Source organism: Aquila chrysaetos, chromosome 5 (genome assembly GCF_900496995.4).
Source record: "Aquila chrysaetos chrysaetos chromosome 5, bAquChr1.4, whole genome shotgun sequence".
In the NCBI taxonomy this organism is placed as follows: Eukaryota; Metazoa; Chordata; class Aves; order Accipitriformes; family Accipitridae; genus Aquila; species Aquila chrysaetos.
The window spans coordinates 58,251,170-58,268,226 of record NC_044008.1 but is presented as its reverse complement, the minus strand read 5'-3'; the positions used below and the strand labels follow the sequence as shown (position 1 = coordinate 58,268,226).

Here is a 17,057-nt window from a genome sequence, read left to right as displayed (position 1 = left end):
GGTTGTGCAGCCAGCAGACTCCCAGGAGGGATGGCCGCCCTCCTCCCCGGTACTGCTGCAGTCAGACCAGTCGGCTCTGGGGGACTGGGGTGCCGGGAAGGCACCCCCGGGCCGGTTTTGCTAAGGGCAGAGGCGTTCGCAGGACACCGGGTCCCTCTGCCGACGAGCTGCCGCAGCGCTGCCGCTGCCATTGCCGGAGGAGAGCTGCACGGCCCCGGCCCCGGCCCCGGCCCCGGCCCTCCCTGCAGCCGTGAGGTTTCAACTGCACGGAAAATTACCGTGAAAAGAGCTCGAAGGGGGTGAGATTGAGGAGGGGACCGAGGACGGAGGAGAACGGCCTGGCTGGGGCGGGGAGCTGCAGGACTGCCCCTGCTCGCCGTCAGGGCGCAGCGCCCTCGGGACCCTCTGACCGGGCACGGCCTGGACCTGCCGGCACCGGGCTGCCGGGGGAGGTGGTGCAGGTGAAGGAGCCGAGGCTGTCCGGCCCGCGGCGGGGGGAGGCCGCCGCTGCCGCCCCGCTCCCCTCAGCCCGGGGAGGAGGCGGGGAGGAGAGGGCGGGCCGCGGGGCGGTGCCTGCCTCTCGCTGCCTCGGCGCTCGGCTGATCGGCCTGGCGCGGCTCGGTGCTCGGCGAATTGGCCTGGCGCGGCGCGGCGCGGCCTGGTGGCGGTGCGGAGCGGTGCGGAGCGGAGCGGACGGCGCGGCGGGGCCCGGCGGAGCCCGGCGGGATGGTGAAGCTGACGGCGGAGTTGATCGAGCAGGCGGCGCAGTACACCAACGCCGTCCGCGACCGCGAGCTCGACCTGCGCGGTGCGCGGGCTCGGCGGGGCTTTGGCGGGGGAGCGGGGGGAGGCGGTGCGGCCTGTGCCGGGAAGGGGCCTGCGGGGAGACTGAGGCCCGTGGGGCCCGTGATGGGACCCGGGGCTTGCAACGGGAGGAGGGGCTGCCCCAGGACGGGGGAAGTCGGGGGGAGGTTGCTGGAGGGACCTGCAATGGCCGGGGGGCTTGGGGGTTGTTAAAGAGGCTCCAGTGGCAGGGGAATGGGGTGGTGGTGGAAGGGGAATTTGGGGGAGATGTAGGAGGAACCTGCACTGGTGGGGTGGGGCACACAAGGGATGTTCCAGAAAGGCGGGTTTGGGCTGAGGGGGACACATACAGAGAGGGACCTGGGGGGTTTGCTGAGAGAGGAAAAGAGGGATGCTTTGAAAACGCTGAGGGGGCGGTTGGCTTTGAGGGGGAGAGTTTGGCCTGTGAGCGACGTGGAGCAGAGTCGTTCTGGAGGTGTTTTGAGTGAGGCTATCTGCATTCTCAGTCCATCCAGATAGTCCTCCTACGCACTCTGTCTCTTGCTTTGTGCTGCTCTCCTGTAGGCACCATCTAATTCCTGTCTTGCACTCTCTCCCCAGGCTATAAGATCCCTGTTATTGAGAACTTGGGTGCCACTCTGGACCAATTTGATGCAATTGATTTCTCTGACAATGAGATCCGTAAACTGGATGGATTCCCTCTATTGAGAAGGCTGAAAACTCTTCTGATGAATAACAATAGGATTTGGTAAGCAGTTGTATTTTGGCTAGATGGGACCCTTGCATGGAGGAAAATGCTCTTGGGAGAGAAGTGTGCGTGCATCTTTCAGTGCTGGGTAGGTGTAGAAGTGTTTGATTTATGGAAAAAAAAAAAAAAAAGAAATCAGCACTGAGCACTGTATAGGTCCTCTTTGAGTTTCCTGCCTTGTTTGGCACAAAAGTCAGCCTTTGTTTTTCAGACAGGACAATGAGATGCAAAGTTTGGAATTTGGCCAGAACTTTGGATTTCAGTAATCATTCCCATAAAGACAAGAAAACACGGATATCTGCAAGTGAATGAACATAAATCTTGTATTGCATCTAATACTCTTACAGTGATGGCTGGCATTTATTGCCAGCTTTATTAGGAAAAGTATTGTAATGGATGCTAACCCAAACTTTTGACAGTGTCAGACTGGGTTGTTTTACAGGGGGATCCTCTATGTTACCGTATTTCTGCATGTCTTTTCACCGTTGGTAATTTCTGGCCTAAGTTAAACGTTTGGTTTTTGTTGTTCTTTAGTCGGATTGGTGAAAGCCTTGAACAGGCTCTGCCCAGCCTGACGGAGCTCATTCTTACCAACAACAACATTGCTGAATTGGTAAGCTATCAATGCAGGATAAATCTAAACAAGCTTAAATTTTGTGTTTGTCATCTTTCTAATTAACCTTTTTCCTGAGAGTAGTGTCATATGCTTTTGGTAATAGTTCGTTCTTTTTCTTTAGAGTATTATCATATGGTTTAGGTAGTAGTTAATGGTGTACGTATTTTAATGAACATTATTTGCAGCATGCAGTGGAACAGCAGTCACAAAGTCTTAGTAGGTTTCCTGTTAAACTAATTGCAGTAATTCTAATTAGTACCAATTAGTAATTCTAATCGGTCTCTAAAATAGATACGAGTTCAAGAACTTTGTTTTCAAATGTTTGATTTTCACTAAATGGACTTAGGATCTCTTACTGTGTTCCCATTATGTAGGGTGAACTGGATCCGTTATCAACTATTAAATCATTGACTTACCTGAGGTATGTAATTGTGAAGAGAAAAGCTACTCTTTCTCTGCTGGCCTGGCTCTTTGCTTTGATCTGGAATGCTCTCCTTTTTATCAGCTGTGACAGATTCTTTATGTCTAAAAATTGAATCGATAAACAATGTTTCCACTACACCTCAGAAATACCTGGTATTTAAGGGGTGAGGCTTTATATTACTGACAGACAGACCAATGAGATGTAAAATCTCTATAAACCAATACGCAAACATTGAAGTAACCTTAAGCTTTAAAAACCTAAAACCCAAAGGTTTAAACTGTTGTTACAAAATACTTTAAAATACATGTAAACAATGACTTTTCAGTAATGTTACATTCCATGTGAGGGACAAAAAAAGAAAAGCAATTTGTCCTGTGATTTTTCAGTTGATCAGTGTCCAGGTAGGAAATGTGATGGTTTAGTTATTTGGGGTTTTTTTTTAAATATTTTGAGGTTGTTCTTTATGTTCTTCTTCAGTAAAATCTACTTAACTGATAAAATAAAGTGCAAGTTTTTACTATAATTTTCAAAATACGAAAGAACACTGTCACTAGGCTTATTTAATGGTGTTTCTGTTATAGCAGGAGGTACAGGAATGCATTTTTAAAATATACTTCAAGTGCACAGAACCTCTTTATAACCTTTATTTACTTTGTAGCATTTTAAGGAATCCTGTAACAAATAAGAAGCATTACAGATTGTATGTAATCCACAAAGTTCCCCAGGTCAGAGTGCTGGATTTTCAAAAAGTGAAACTCAAAGTAAGTCTACTTTCTTTTGATTCAGCACAAGATGAATACCTTTTTTTTTTTTCTTGTTACATTCTTGAAAATTCAGTGGTAACAGTGAGCTTTTTGCTGTAGTTGTGAATTTTATTGAAACTATATATCATAAGTGGCTCTAAAACACGCTGTTTGTTTTCTTTCATGGTTTCATTCTGTTAAGGATATAGTCTGTTTAATTACATTTAATTAAGTTTTACTACCTTTGCTTGTTTAGTCTGATTTTTTTCTGGCCCTCTGGTGTTGGTAGAAAGACAGACCTCTAGAGAAAGGAATGAGCAATCGCAACAGAGCCCTCTGCTTTCAGTGAAGATGAGTGTGGGAAAGAGTTCTTACTTTAAGAGCACTAGGTTGATACGTCTTGAGTCTGAGCCTTTGGGCAATGTTTATGTGCTTGTTCTTACATCTGGTCTCCACATACCAATGTTCACTGATGAAGATGAGCCAAAGCATCTTTCTTTGCAAAGACAGAAGCTTTGCAAAATGCAATGTTCTTAAATTAACTTTGTGTGTGTGGTATCGCTGTAGGAGCGACAGGAGGCAGAGAAAATGTTCAAGGGCAAACGGGGTGCACAGCTTGCAAAGGATATTGCCAGGAGATCAAAAACGTAAGATAAAAAAAAAAACAAATTTACACTGGCATTCTCCTTCAGAAACACCACTTTCTTTGTGTGCGGTATTAGGCAGCAAACTGAAATATCAGCTACTGGCAGGACGCCTTAAAAGCTTTGGTAGCCAGAAGTACCTTGTCCAAGCATCCCGATTTTTGGATGGTGGTGAATACATCTTAGAAATATTTTTGAAAGAGATATTTGGTCAGGGTGGATTGATTTAAGTCAGCAAGCAGGAAACCTTAATTTGACTTTTTCTTTTTTGTTATATAACTGTAGAGAGGTGGCCATTGTATATTTTGGGTTGGTTGTGGAGTTTTTTTCCCCCTAGATGATTGGTAACTAAAATTTTTTGTTTTGCCAGGACATACAAACTGTAAAATCTGATGTAGTTAGGAGGATAAATGCAGATGAAAATCTTTAGTTAAGCTATTACAAATATATGTTTATTTAGTTTAATTCTTAAGTGGTACGTCATATGTTTTGTTTAATCTTTCATCAACCCGTTTGGAAATCAGAATTCGGATCATGTATAGCAACAGCATTTCCAAATTCATGGTTAAATAAAAAAACCCCTTGAAGGTATTTAGCATTTAAAACTGTAACAGATGGACTCTAGCTCTAGTTTATGAGTGGAAAGGAGTTCAGGTCTGTGATAGTTTTTAGAACAAGTAGGTGATTGAACTAAATAGCTCAATAAACAGATATGAAGAAAATCTTTCTAGAGCTGCAGAAGAGGTTGCAGTACTCTGATGCTGGGTCAGCACTTCAGGAAATTCTTTCCAGTTGATTACATCCATTTTCACAGACTACAGATTTTTCTTTTTTTTTTTTTTTTTTTTTTTTCCTTAAAGCAGCAGCAGCTAACCTTTTTCTTTTGAGTGTTAAAGCCTACACTGGACTGGATGTAATCTTAATATAGGCTGTTGTAATATCATACTAGATATACAAGAACAGGAAACCCTATTTCAGTTACTCTGTATTTATCCACCCTGCTTTTGTAGTGGCAACAGACCACCTGAGTGTTCAACAACATCCAAATCGAACAGCTTTTGTCAATGGCTTAATTTATAAAGTTAAGGTCTGCCTCTCTTTATGAGCAGATGAAAGGGGGGGCGGGAAATGGGACAGCAAGGACAAGTTGCTGGTGTTTCTGAAGGAGGTAATTCTTCACTGTATCAGTTTGTTAACAAAGATAAGATACTACACTTGATTGAATGAAATGCTTCCAAACCTAGTTTGGAAGTTAGAGAAGCACATACTCTTCAAAGGGTGTAATGGGCCTTTATTTTTCCTTTGAAGCTTCAATCCAGGTGCTGGTCTGCCAACTGACAAAAAGAAAGCTGGGCCTTCCCCAGGGGACGTTGAGGCAATTAAGGTAAATATGTCAGGACAGCACGTGCAGGCAAAACTGGAGGAGAAAAACGGTCATGGATCCAAACTGAACAAATGTTTGCTTCCTCCTGGCTACCACTGACTCTGTTCAGACGAATAGAGCGGTGTGTCCTAACTTTGGTTTAGGTGCTTTTTCTGTCATTTTTCTTCAGTTATGACATATCTGTTTTTTGAGAGTTTAAATGTAACATTGGTCTTAGCTTAAGAATTTTCCCAGGATACAGCAGCTTGTTTAATAAGGGAGGGCGGGGGGGGGAGTAAGATTGTGCTTTGTCCTTTGTAGAATTTTCTAGAACTAGAATTTTGTAGAACTTTCTATAGAAGCTTAGCGTCACTTGACTGGAAAAAATCTTGTTCTTACGTTCATTCTAAACAGACTGACATACTGTATGTGAAGATTCATTGTGTTCTTTTGTCTGTTTTTTAGACTGCTATAGCAAATGCCACGACTTTGGCTGAAGTGGAGCGACTGAAAGGCTTACTACAGGCTGGTCAGATTCCTGGCAGAGAACGAAAATCAGGTCACTCTATACTTACATTATGTTCATTTCCCAGATAGAATCTACCTCTCTTCATTGCTTCCTGATGTTTTATGCGATCTCAGGGAGTTATGTTGGAAGGACCAAAGAGTTAGGGAGTTGAAAAAACTGTTTATAACGAGTGTAACTTTATCGTCAGAATGACTGTGGACCATATCCGTAAGGCTCTGTGACTGGAGTATTATCTGCCTGGCCTCTAGCGTGCAGTTCAGGGCTGTTACCTGGACTCCCTTGAGAGCAAGGTACCAAACGTCAGCCCCAAGTGCTTCACTGTATTGGCTAACTCCTGAACAGTTCATGCCAGTTATCTTAAAAAAAAAAAAGAGAGATTAATTACAAAGTATATCTGGCCTCTGTTGTTCTGGGTGTTAGTGCCTCCGGGGGGGTATAGGAGTGCGTCTCCGAGAGGTCTCTGCATGGACAAATCTTAACTGCAGGCTGGCAGTATTGCCCGTTTTCTGTACGTTAGCGCTAGGCAGATTTTTCTTTCTGTAGTGTTTTTTAAGAGTTCATGTTACTACTGCCGCTCTTCAGAGGGGTGAAGATGAATGCTTTCTGTGTGGGAAAGAAAACATGACGTTTTGCTGTAACCGCCCCTAAAACTCTTGACGTGTCCTTTCAGGCCCATCGGAGGACGCTGAAGAAGAAATGGAAGAAGACACGGTTCCCAACGGATCTTAAGCGCAGGCCCTGCCCGAGCTCCATCGCTTCTCCCCACCAGTCCCCTCCTGCCGACCCTCTCTTCTCCCTGCAGGGGGGCTCAGCCCCCCCCCCGCCCCCCGTACCCTCTCCTCGCTCATTTCGGCGTTCAATAAACGAACGTTTCCTTTTTCTCCCCTTGGTGCGGCGTCCCCGGCCCCCGCCGAGCGCCGGGCTGCCGGCAGAGCTGGGGGGGGGCGGGGCGGGCGGCACGGCCATGGCGGCCGGGGCTGTGGTGACGGGACGGCCATGGCGGCGGGAGGGGGAGGAGCCTTTCCTCCACTCCCTGATTGGCTCTCTTGCGCCCTTCCCCTTTCCTCTCGTTGGCCGGCATAGCCATCGTGACCCGCCTCTTTACTCTGCCACCTTCCCACTGGCCGGCGAGGGCAAGCCTCGCATCCTGGTTGGCTCTCTGGCTCCGAGGGGGCGGAGGACGAGGAGGGCGGTGATTGGCGCAGCCGGCGGGCGCCAGGGGCGGCTCCCGGACGTGAGGCGGCGGCGGCGGCGGCGGGCGATGGAGCTGGGGGGCGGCGGGCCGGCGGCGGGCCCCGGCCAAGGGGCGCTGGGGCGGGGGGGCCTCGAGTTCCTGCAGCACACGGGTGAGGGGCCGCCGGGGCCGGGGGCGTCCCGGGCTGAGGGGAGGCGAGGCGAGGGCGGGGGTGGCGGGGCTGAGGCGAGCCCGGCGGACTCGCCTGCCCGCTGAGGAGAGGAGCCGGGTCCCGCCCGGGCGTCCTCCCGCTTTCTCGCCTCCTGGCTGGGTGGGCTCCTTCCCCCCCCCCGCAGCCTGCTCTCACCTACGGCTTGTCCCCGTCCCAGCGGGCTCCCTGCTGTCCAGCTATGGCTGGTATATCCTCGTGGCCGCCGTCGCCATCTATCTCCTCATCCAGAAGATATCCCAGAGCCTGGCGGCCAGGCCGAGCAGCCAGCCGGGAGCAGCTGACGCAGCTGTGGGTGAGTAAATCTTTGCTGGCTCTCTAGAGCTGCGTAGGGTGGTGCTTGTGTCCCTTCTAGGTTCCTGCTAGCAGTCGTGATGGGGCGTCCAACAGCTGCTCAGATCCGCACGCAGAGAGTATTTATTAACAGCCAAAAAGAGATCAGTTCCGAGGGGCTTTAACAGTGAGCGATGCTCAGGATAACTGTTTAGGCCCACGAAAGCGTACAGATTGTGTTACTGGAGAGATCGCTGGGGAAAGGTTGGGCCGAGAGAAGTGTTTTGAAAAGGTTGTCGAGGAAGGATTGTGTCCCAGAGTAACGTGGTTGGGTGCGAAGGAGCGGGGTGTTGCAGAACAAGGGAATAGCTGTGCAGGAGCTGAGAGAAAGGTGGTTAAAATTAGCTGTGGTCAGTTATCAAATAACTTTTAGACTTACCAAAACCCAAAACATCCAAATCTAAATATTGGGGAAAAATCTTTTGATCAATATTAATTTTTTATTGGCATTCATCATCTCTCTCTCTCTCCTTCCAGTTATTCCTTCACAATTCCTACTCTGGTAGAATTGTGTACATTTGGGGTGTAACTGCCTCTCGTCTGTGTTATCTAATCAAGTGTGGCATAGGTTGTAAACCTTACAGTCACGATCCTGCCTCATTTAGAGACTTGCTGTTGTAAAGCACAGGCTGTGCTTGTGGATCTGCCAAAACAGTAACTGCTTGGCACTGATTCTTTTGGCATGTTGGCATGGCAGTACATGGGGCCCCAGAAAATATTATTTGCGTGCCCTTATCCTACCAGTGTTCTTTTGTAATGCTAATTAAATCTTGATTTAATTGCCAAAACTGCCTATAAAATGAAATTACTGAACGTACTGAAATTTCTTTTACATATTCATCACTGGATCATAGCAAATATATAAGGAGACAAACAAATGTGAAGATACTTCAGCTACTGGAAAAAAGAGAGCAATATTTGCCTTTGTTTGGAAATCATTTTTCTTTTGAATTCTAAAGGCCAGTCATGAAAAGGAGTGGTGACTCAGTGTAGATTTTCTGAGACTGCCAGTTTTCTCTTGAGATATGTGTGATATTTGTAAGTAATTTCTCTGCTGATGGAGTGTGTTAAATCTGTGGCTTTGCTGCCATAATGAAACAAGCAGGACCAATTGCCAGAAGGAGTAGGAGTGAATGTGGGCTGGTTGCCTCATGCTTCTGCATAAAAGAAGTTCTCTGGGTAAAAATGGAATCCCTGCGAAGAATGGGTGATATTTCTGAAATTATTTGTATCGAACAAATCCTTCAGAAACAGAAGCGAATGTCCTAGACATGGGAATTTTAACTTTTTGTGGGTCTGTTGCATCAGTGTCCTTATTCCTTAAAATCCCATTAAAGTAATTGCTCTAAAAATATTAAAATATTAAGAAATTTAAATCAGCATATAAATTACTGTAAAAGATTAGCTGGAAACTGAACTTGAGCTGTAATTTTCTGCAAAACAGCTGCAGGGAGAAATGCAAGCCTTTCCCTATTACAATTCTTTGAGGAGGCTATCTAGAATTTATTTTGAATACCTTTGCAAACTCTTTCCCAATTTCCTAGAACCTGACGTGGTGGTAAGAAGGCAGGAAGCTTTGGCAGCAGCTCGCCTCAGGATGCAAGAGGAATTGAATGCACAAGCAGAAAGATACAAAGAAAAACAAAGACAGGTAATCAGAGAGCATTTCTTTCTTTAACTCATAAATTTGTCATCGAGTACTTTGCTGCTTTTACAGAAAGGTTTATTCCATGCTAGATACCAGAAGGATAGGAGACTGGCTCTCTCTGCTGGAATGTGGGTGGTGGGCTTTTCCCCCCCTCCTTTATGTGGACCACTTCTGAAATGGTTTGATCCACGGAGCAATAACGGACAGTAGGTATCACGATGGACCTCCAGTGATGCAAGCATATACTTATATGCTTGCTGTCTGGACCTGATGTCTTGATGCTCTTCGTTGATTAGAATGATTGATATGTGTAGTATTCTGCTCCTTCCTGAAGTAAGTAATTTCTGTGGCATTTGCTTCTCCACAAGTAACTGTGTGCGTGGGACACTGTGGGCCTGATCTTTTTTCTTTACAGGTAAAACTGTACCTGCAGAAACTTAGTTATATGCACAATGAATGGCTGGAGGGGATTTACTGGCATTTAGATTAACTGTACTACTGCATATGTGTATTTTCTGTTCTTAATGGCAAATATAAGTTCTTAGAAATGTAGCTTAGCATTGCTGTAATTTGATGGTTTGAACTACAGCTTGAGGTAATGAGGAATAGCATATTGCTATGTGTGGCAGCGTAGAAAAGTGGATGTGACCAGCATAGCAATAATATTGCTCATTTATCCCAGCTCTCCTTCTATTTTTACTTTTGCAGTCGGATACATTCAGACCTCAGTGTAGCTGATGCTTCAAGACATACTGGCAGTTAAAAATGAATGAAAAGTCGTATTGTGGAAGAAAATAGCCACTATGTAGGAAGTCTAGGTCTAGTGTGCTTGGACTCAGGGAGCTTTGCTTTCTTTAACTGGGTGGAGTAGCTACCTCGTTTCCTTTCTATTTGTCGAGAAGGTGGCAGTCTGTCTTAACCATTAATTTATTTGGTTTTGTGGATAAATTGCTTTAGAAGAGAGCTGGGAGACTGTTGATAATGTATATTGGGATGTAAATATGTAGCTGGCTGCCTTGTTCATTTGAAAAACACATTTTCTTCTGCAGAAGCCTATGTTGTGCATTAAATTACTGTCACATGCAATATTCTTTACTCAGTACTTTTTATAAACTCAGGATTTAAGCTTGCCACTTGGTTCTGTTTTACTTTCAAAATGTTTTAAAGCATTAAGTGGTCAAAAGAAGCTGCAGACAAAGTCTGTGTATATTGAGGAGGGGTGGTTGTTCTGTGGTTCAGAAGACGTGGGTATTTAAAAAAGTAAATGCTTCTATAAGCTTGGAGATACTGCATCAGGTAAAGATAGATCCCTTGGTTTTTGATGAGTCTGCTGTAGCTGTTTCTGTAGCAGTGGCAATTCTATTAGTTCTGAAATCTTAGTCTTGCATATCCTGGTTTTGTTTCTTAGCTTGAAGAAGAGAAGCGAAGGCAGAAGATAGCAATGTGGGAAAGTATGCAAGAAGGAAAAAGCTATAAAGGAAACCTGAAAGTGAATCAGGTAACAACTGTGTTAATCAGGTGACAATTATGTTTGTGTGATTAGGTTAGCTGAAATTCATGTTGATTAAATTCTGAGTAACTTTTGCTTTTGTGAACAGCAAGAAGTAGAATCTGGTGCCTCCACCTCATCAGCAGTCCCGAAATCTAAACCAAACAAAAAGCCCTTGCGAGGAGGTGGTAAGTATGAAATCCTTAAGATATCCTGAGCTTGAAACAGAGCATTTATCCAGCTGCATACATAGTTATTGCACATATTTTTTCTCTTCTTCAAGGAGGAAACAAAACATGCCTTACAAACGAGCTCTTTGTTTCTGAGCAGCATGGCCTGCTTTGCACTTTGTGCAAACCCTAGAAGGAAGATTCTATGGTGCTTTTCCTTGGGGAAACAGTGTTTCAGTTTTCTTGTAAATGCTTTTGCTATAATTTACTGAGTTTTTTGTGACTTAAAATTGTAGATTCTTACAATATTTCTGGGATCCCTCCCCCATTACTCTAAAAGTCCTGTAATTTAATATCTGGTCTGTCTTTCAACCACCTGTAGTACTAAGTAAATGAAGGAAGAGGTATTTTACTTTGTATTATATAGATTCAGGCAGATGAAAGACTTCATTACACAAATTGTGACCTTATTTATCAGATATCACAGTAATGACCTATTAAATATATAAATCCTGCAGATGTATAAACTGTTACCAACTCTCACAAACCACCAGAGGGTCTTATCGTTAAACTCAGCGTCAACTGCTGAAGTCATCTTGATTGATGAACTGCTTTCTATGGCCTTACATAGCCCATGTTAGGATCACTGCCATATATTGGCCATGCAGCTAGTCTCCTAGCTGGTCAAACAGCCTGTGCCATGCCTGCAAGTGGTGTTTGGGTATAATATTTTAATGACAGTTTTCCATGTTGGAGGGGATCATCTAGACAGCCTCAATTGTATCAGACTAAAAGGGAAACCCACTTAGGGTATAGTGCTAAGTAAGTCACTTGATTAAATGTATGAAACCTGAAGATTCTTGATTAAACATACTAAACCTCAATAATAGTTCAGTGCTGAAATTTCTGCTTTGAATATTTTTACTGACAGCTGTTGACAACTTCTGAAAGAACTGACCGATTGATTCAGCTTATGTTGTTTAATATGAGTGCAGTCTAACGTCTGATACCGTCAAATATCTTTTATAGCTCTTGCATATTTACCACTGTGGGGGATGCGTAATGCATGGGTAATAGCTGTGCTAAGAACCAGGATCAGGGCAGCGAGGTTGAGGCACCCTTCCAGCTGCTACCTGTCCTAGTTTCATCCTGAGCAAAGTCTTTGCTTAAGTAACAGTTTATAGAATTAGAGGTCTCTGATCTTCTCATGAGGTAGATCAGCACAAAGTGAAAGAACCATCTGCACTGTTCAGCTGCTGAATTAAGCTAGAAAGCAGAACTTGGCTAGTCTGAGAAAAACTTCAAAGATGGAGGTGATGCTTGAAGTTTCAGTGGAACAGGTTGCTTTGAAACCTGCTTGGTTAGCAACGCTACTAGGTTTTTGGTTGTCTTTTTCTTTGCAGTGTACAGAACAAATTGAGGACCTTTGCCAAATTGTATCTTACTGAGTAGATACTCATAAAATGAAGTTGCCTATAGGGGGCAAAGGGGAGGTTCAACTAAAGTATCTGTTTGCCTTACTGCGTATACTTGCCTTTTCAAGTTCTTTAAAAAAAAAAAAAATCTTATAGTAGTAATGGGTTGTTCTACCTTTTGACCTTCAGAGTATTCCTTCCTTGTAGGACTGGAATAAAAGATTATTTTAAGGCCCTAACTATTGGGGCTCTTGGAGAACAGATACACTCTTACAGAGTTTACTGTAAGTTACTGTTGCTGCTCTGTTTACTCTGCAGAGCAGCATTAAAGTTTTAGTGCAGACTTAGAGATATTAAATGGTAATTAACTTCAATTTAATTTAATCCGAATTGATCAAATTAAAACATTAGTGTTTTGCAATGGCTTTTACTGTTAGAAAAATAAACCATCTCAAGTCTGGATATTTTCTCTGCTTTCATCATCCTTAAAATGCTGCCAATGTAGTAAGTATGAACGAGGTGCAAGTAATTGTGAGGTTTAATTTTTGTGTTCCTTGTGTGTCGGTGGAGGCCTGTTGAGGACGAATATTAATACAATGGATTTCTCCTCTGTATTTCTAGGCTATAACCCCCTGTCTGGAGAAGGAGGCGGAACTTGTTCCTGGAGACCAGGCCGGAGAGGCCCATCAGCAGGTGGATGAGGCTAACCTCCCTAGTGTCTCATGTCACTAGCAGGCTTGATCTTACCCACTGTCTAACTGCCTACGGTTTGCATGTCACAGTGACTCCTTTGGGATTGGGTTTAGTGCAGGTGTTAACTTTGAAAACAGATTTACACCATTTCCAAATAGTAACGCAGAAGCTGATACTACACAAGAAAAACACCTGATCCTCTTAGAGAGGATGAAGAAAGAAACAATTTCAGTGTAATCAGTTAATTAAAACTCTTCTGTAGAGAGGAAGCATAGTCTCTAGCCAAGGTGAATCACCTGGGATTGTGAGATCTGGGTTTTATGGCTGGCTATTCAAAAGACTGGCCTCAGGCAAATTTAATTATCTATGCTTGGTTTACCTCTGTAAAATGAGGGTATTTACCATCCTTAGACATGTGTTACCAGATTTACTGTGTTTGGCTGGAAGGTACTTTAGAGGGGAAGAATATTATCATCATCAGATACCTTGAATTTTAAGAGGCAGGACTTTCAGAAAAACCGGGTGAACTGACAAACACCACAGATTTGCACCAAAGGCCGGTTATTGCAGAAGAGTCTCTGTGACAAGCTACCTTGAATGATGTTTTCCTTATAAATGGTAAACAAACCAGTGAGGATTACTGATGCTAGACAGCAGATGGGGGGTTCCTTGCTATTCTTTTTTTTTTTTTTTTTTTAATTTCAACTGCTTTGTAAAAACAAAATACTATTAATATTAAATATAATTGCAAACAAATCATAAATCTACTATTTACAACTGTGGTTTTCTACAGCATCTTTTTATATAGAAGGCATATGTTCTAGTGCAATAAATGTGTATAAAGCAAGATGAGAGATCAAATGAAATTATTTTCATTTGACTACTTCCATAAACAAAAGTTTTTTTTTCAGCTGTTCTTTTTGGCTTTTACGAGTTTTGTTTTATTTGGGAATTCTGTTTTCCACATCATGGTTTTAGAAGAATCACCTTCAGGTTAAGACCAAATCAAGTTTTCCCAGGTTTAAAAAGCGAAACTCCCCATTCTCTTTGCCGCCCTCAGTAAGCGATTCTGAAGTTGGATAGACTGCATTAGTGGTTGTTAAGCACTCTGGCTGTATTTGAATCTAAATCAAGAAAAAATGTAACAAAGGCCTTTGCTCTAATAGAGCAGAACGGGTTTCTTTACAAATTACTGTCGACAAATACGGTTTGAGGAGGAGGGGATTCATAGGCGTGGTCAGCTCTAACACTGCAAGGTATTCAAAGGGAAAAGAGAAGCCACAAACTGCGCTGAGATCTGTGTGTTGTGTGCAGCAGGACTGTGTATAGCTTTACCAATGCAGTGTTAGGGCTACGCCTCGGGGACATTAAGAACTTTGTACTGCCTTCTGTTCTGACCGTGTCTCAGGGTGGGAACCGATAGCCTGGCTGCACAGCTGCCCTGCATAGCCCAGCTAGATGCTGAGGTGCATTCTTGCTCTGCTGCCAGCTTGTGCAGCACAAAAGCTGAGGGTGGTCTGTGCTGAAAAGGGCCTCTGGCTAGCAAACGTATAAACTTGCAAGTGAGGGACTGTAAGGAGTAAGGAACTGAAGTGTGTGCGGTGTTCGTCCTTCTGGTGTTATATCCAGCACTGTGGATAGAAAATAAAGTTAGAGCTGGTCATTGTAAATGAGCTTTCCAAATATCCCATCCTCTTGATATGCTCTCTAGCACAAAATGCAGCAGATGAGTAAAATTCAGGCTGTCCTTGACAGAGTGAAATAGTTCCTGTCAGCGTCAGAGAACTGTCCCTGTGTCTGATTACTGTTACTGAGCTTGTATATAGGCATTAAAATATGTATCAGTGTTCCATTAGCATAGCTTAGGGCTGCTTGAACACTTCATTCTAAATACTTGCGCTTGGAATATTTGTGTTCATCAATAGGTATGACTGCCAACTTTGAATACACTGTTTATATGTATATAGATACTGCTCTGTATGTCAGGTGATCCATGATTTTCTCGTGACTATAAATGTAACAGTAGCATGTTTCTAGTAACTTTTAAAGTTGCCAGCTAATGAAATGGAAAGGCAAAGAACCTTTTGCTTTAGACCCGTGAAGTGTGTGTGTTTAAGTGCATATAGAAGATGAAGTGAGAAGGCTATTAATGTTCCTATGGAAACTAGTCTTCATTTCCTGTCTTCTGTGCATTTTGGTATGTAAACTTAATTTCCATTGTTGTAACATAGACTGGTGTATGTAACTTCAGGTTTTAATCTTTAATGAGGCAAAAAAAATAGAGGTGGGGAAGGATATTTTTCAAGATCTGAAGATTCCTCATCATTAAAGAGGACTAAGTTGTTATCTTACTCATGCCTCTGGGGAACGTTTTCCCCTTGTGTTGGGGTAACAGGCAACAGACTGAGGTGGTGTCTTCAGAAAAACAACTGGGGGAGGTTGTTGTCTTAAAGAAGCAGAATTCCTTGTGTTGATAAAATGGTAAGGATGGCTTGATTTAATTCAGTAAAAACATTTTAAGAAATAAATAAGCAGGTCTGAACTGAGCATATGCTAATCTTTCTCTGTGTCTCAAGACTTGCTTCTGGCTGAGACTGGGGATATGGATTTTTGCCCAATTCTAAGATTTATTAAGATATATCCAGTGAGAATGAAGTGATTTATGTATTTCTGGAAACATCAACCTTCTCTCTCCCTTAATTTTTTTACTTTAACCCTCAAGTCCCTAAGTTTTTCTTGATCAGACACTTCTAAGCTATTGAACAAGGTGGGAGGAAGAACCTCGGTTTGTAAAACTTCTCTTTTGGCTCACAACCTGCACAAGCAGAGGGAAGGGTTTTTCCTCTGACTTCAAATAGAAAGCTCTCCCTTGACCACAAACAAGTATGGAAAGGTGGTTGCTTGTTGCTTTAAAGCTTAAGAGTGAAGCATGCAGAAGGCATTAGGTGAAAGTGAACTATTTAATGAATCCATTGTTCCTACTTTGGTATTAATTCCCAAGAACTTGATTATGAAAGATCATATTAAAAAGCCTTCAGGAGATGTTTCCCCCCGCCCCCCACTCAGAGCAGTTATGCAAGAAGCCTCTTACTCTACTGATGCAGATGTTCTGGAAATATCTTTATCTGGAAGAAGCTAGCGAACAAACTTAGAGTTAATGCAATGCTATAAAACTGCTGTATGTTACCTAACTACTGAAGAGTAATCTCTTCTGGTATTGAAAAATCGTAAATCAAGCAAGTTTTCAGAGGAACAAAAAAATCCTGAAAATGTTAGTTGCTCGAGAAATGCAGCTAAGTATTTTTCATTGCCTTTCAGATGATTTATATGCTGGAGGAACAAAGTTTTTCGTTTTCTTTAAATTGTAGATGAGGTCTAGTTTATGCATAGTTCTCTTAACTATGCATCAGGACATACTGAGCACTGGAATTAAAACTGAACAAAAAACCATGTTGTCACTCTCATAGAATTTATTTGGCTTTATTTATGCCTTTCAAAAACATTGTGAAATGAGGGAAAGCTTTTAAGAGTGATATTGCATACTTAGTTGTTTAAAAAAAATATGTTTCTTATACTGGAAACTTTTAATAATGAGCAACAGAAGATGGATTTGGGGGAGTGAAGGCAAATGGGGAATCTGCAGAGCTGTTCCTGGGCGTTCCAGAATTACCTGCATATTAATCAAAGATCACTGTGAATGAAAATGATAATTGCACCCATATCTGCAAGGAACTGCTCTCCTAGAAGAGACTGAATGCAGGTGTGAAATGTTAGTACTAACAAATCAAATCTACTGTGTTTTATGCAGTTCTGTACTACTTTGACTCAAAACTCAAGGCATTAGGCTGTTCTGCAGTTGCTCTGTGCCCAGTCTGGTTTCCTTCGTAGACTGTGCTGATACTCAGCTTAGGTGTTTAGATAGGGGTGTTTTTTCTTGGGTTTTGTGTCTTTTTTCCCCTCCATAGGAAGATGACTAAGGAGAGCATTAGCATTCAGAGAGCTCTGTGAATGAGGATGGCCTCTAGCGTGACGGTC

The 17,057-nt window shown here is 43.2% G+C and overlaps 2 protein-coding genes across 2 annotated transcripts; both read left to right on the top strand.

Moving 5' to 3' along the window:
- Positions 1 to 627: 627 nt before the first annotated feature.
- Positions 628 to 6,752, top strand: SNRPA1 (small nuclear ribonucleoprotein polypeptide A'). The gene is made up of 9 exons (XM_030013827.1): positions 628 to 808; positions 1,405 to 1,552; positions 2,087 to 2,165; positions 2,543 to 2,589; positions 3,251 to 3,353; positions 3,903 to 3,982; positions 5,288 to 5,363; positions 5,808 to 5,901; positions 6,542 to 6,752. Exons 1-9 carry the CDS (start codon positions 727 to 729, stop codon positions 6,598 to 6,600), a joined length of 768 nt encoding a protein of 255 aa, XP_029869687.1. The 5' UTR covers positions 628 to 726; the 3' UTR covers positions 6,601 to 6,752.
- Positions 6,753 to 6,820: 68 nt separating this feature from the next.
- SELENOS (selenoprotein S) lies at positions 6,821 to 15,568 on the top strand. Its single transcript, XM_030013826.2, has 6 exons — positions 6,821 to 7,217; positions 7,435 to 7,569; positions 9,152 to 9,258; positions 10,664 to 10,753; positions 10,854 to 10,932; positions 12,951 to 15,568. The coding sequence occupies exons 1-6, from the start codon at positions 6,836 to 6,838 to the stop codon at positions 13,028 to 13,030; spliced, it is 873 nt and encodes a 290-aa protein (XP_029869686.2). The 5' UTR covers positions 6,821 to 6,835; the 3' UTR covers positions 13,031 to 15,568.
- Positions 15,569 to 17,057: the final 1,489 nt, after the last annotated feature.

Coding starts and splice junctions, on each gene's coding strand:
- SELENOS (XM_030013826.2), top strand. CDS start 6,836: ATGGCGGCCGGGGCTGTGGTGACGGGACGGCCATGGCGGCGGGAGGGG. Junction 9,259..10,663: donor ACAAAGAAAAACAAAGACAG/GTAATCAGAGAG, acceptor TTTGTTTCTTAG/CTTGAAGAAGAGAAGCGAAG. Junction 10,754..10,853: donor GAAACCTGAAAGTGAATCAG/GTAACAACTGTG, acceptor TTTTGTGAACAG/CAAGAAGTAGAATCTGGTGC.
- SNRPA1 (XM_030013827.1), top strand. CDS start 727: ATGGTGAAGCTGACGGCGGAGTTGATCGAGCAGGCGGCGCAGTACACC. Junction 2,590..3,250: donor AAATCATTGACTTACCTGAG/GTATGTAATTGT, acceptor TTTACTTTGTAG/CATTTTAAGGAATCCTGTAA. Junction 5,364..5,807: donor GGGACGTTGAGGCAATTAAG/GTAAATATGTCA, acceptor TCTGTTTTTTAG/ACTGCTATAGCAAATGCCAC.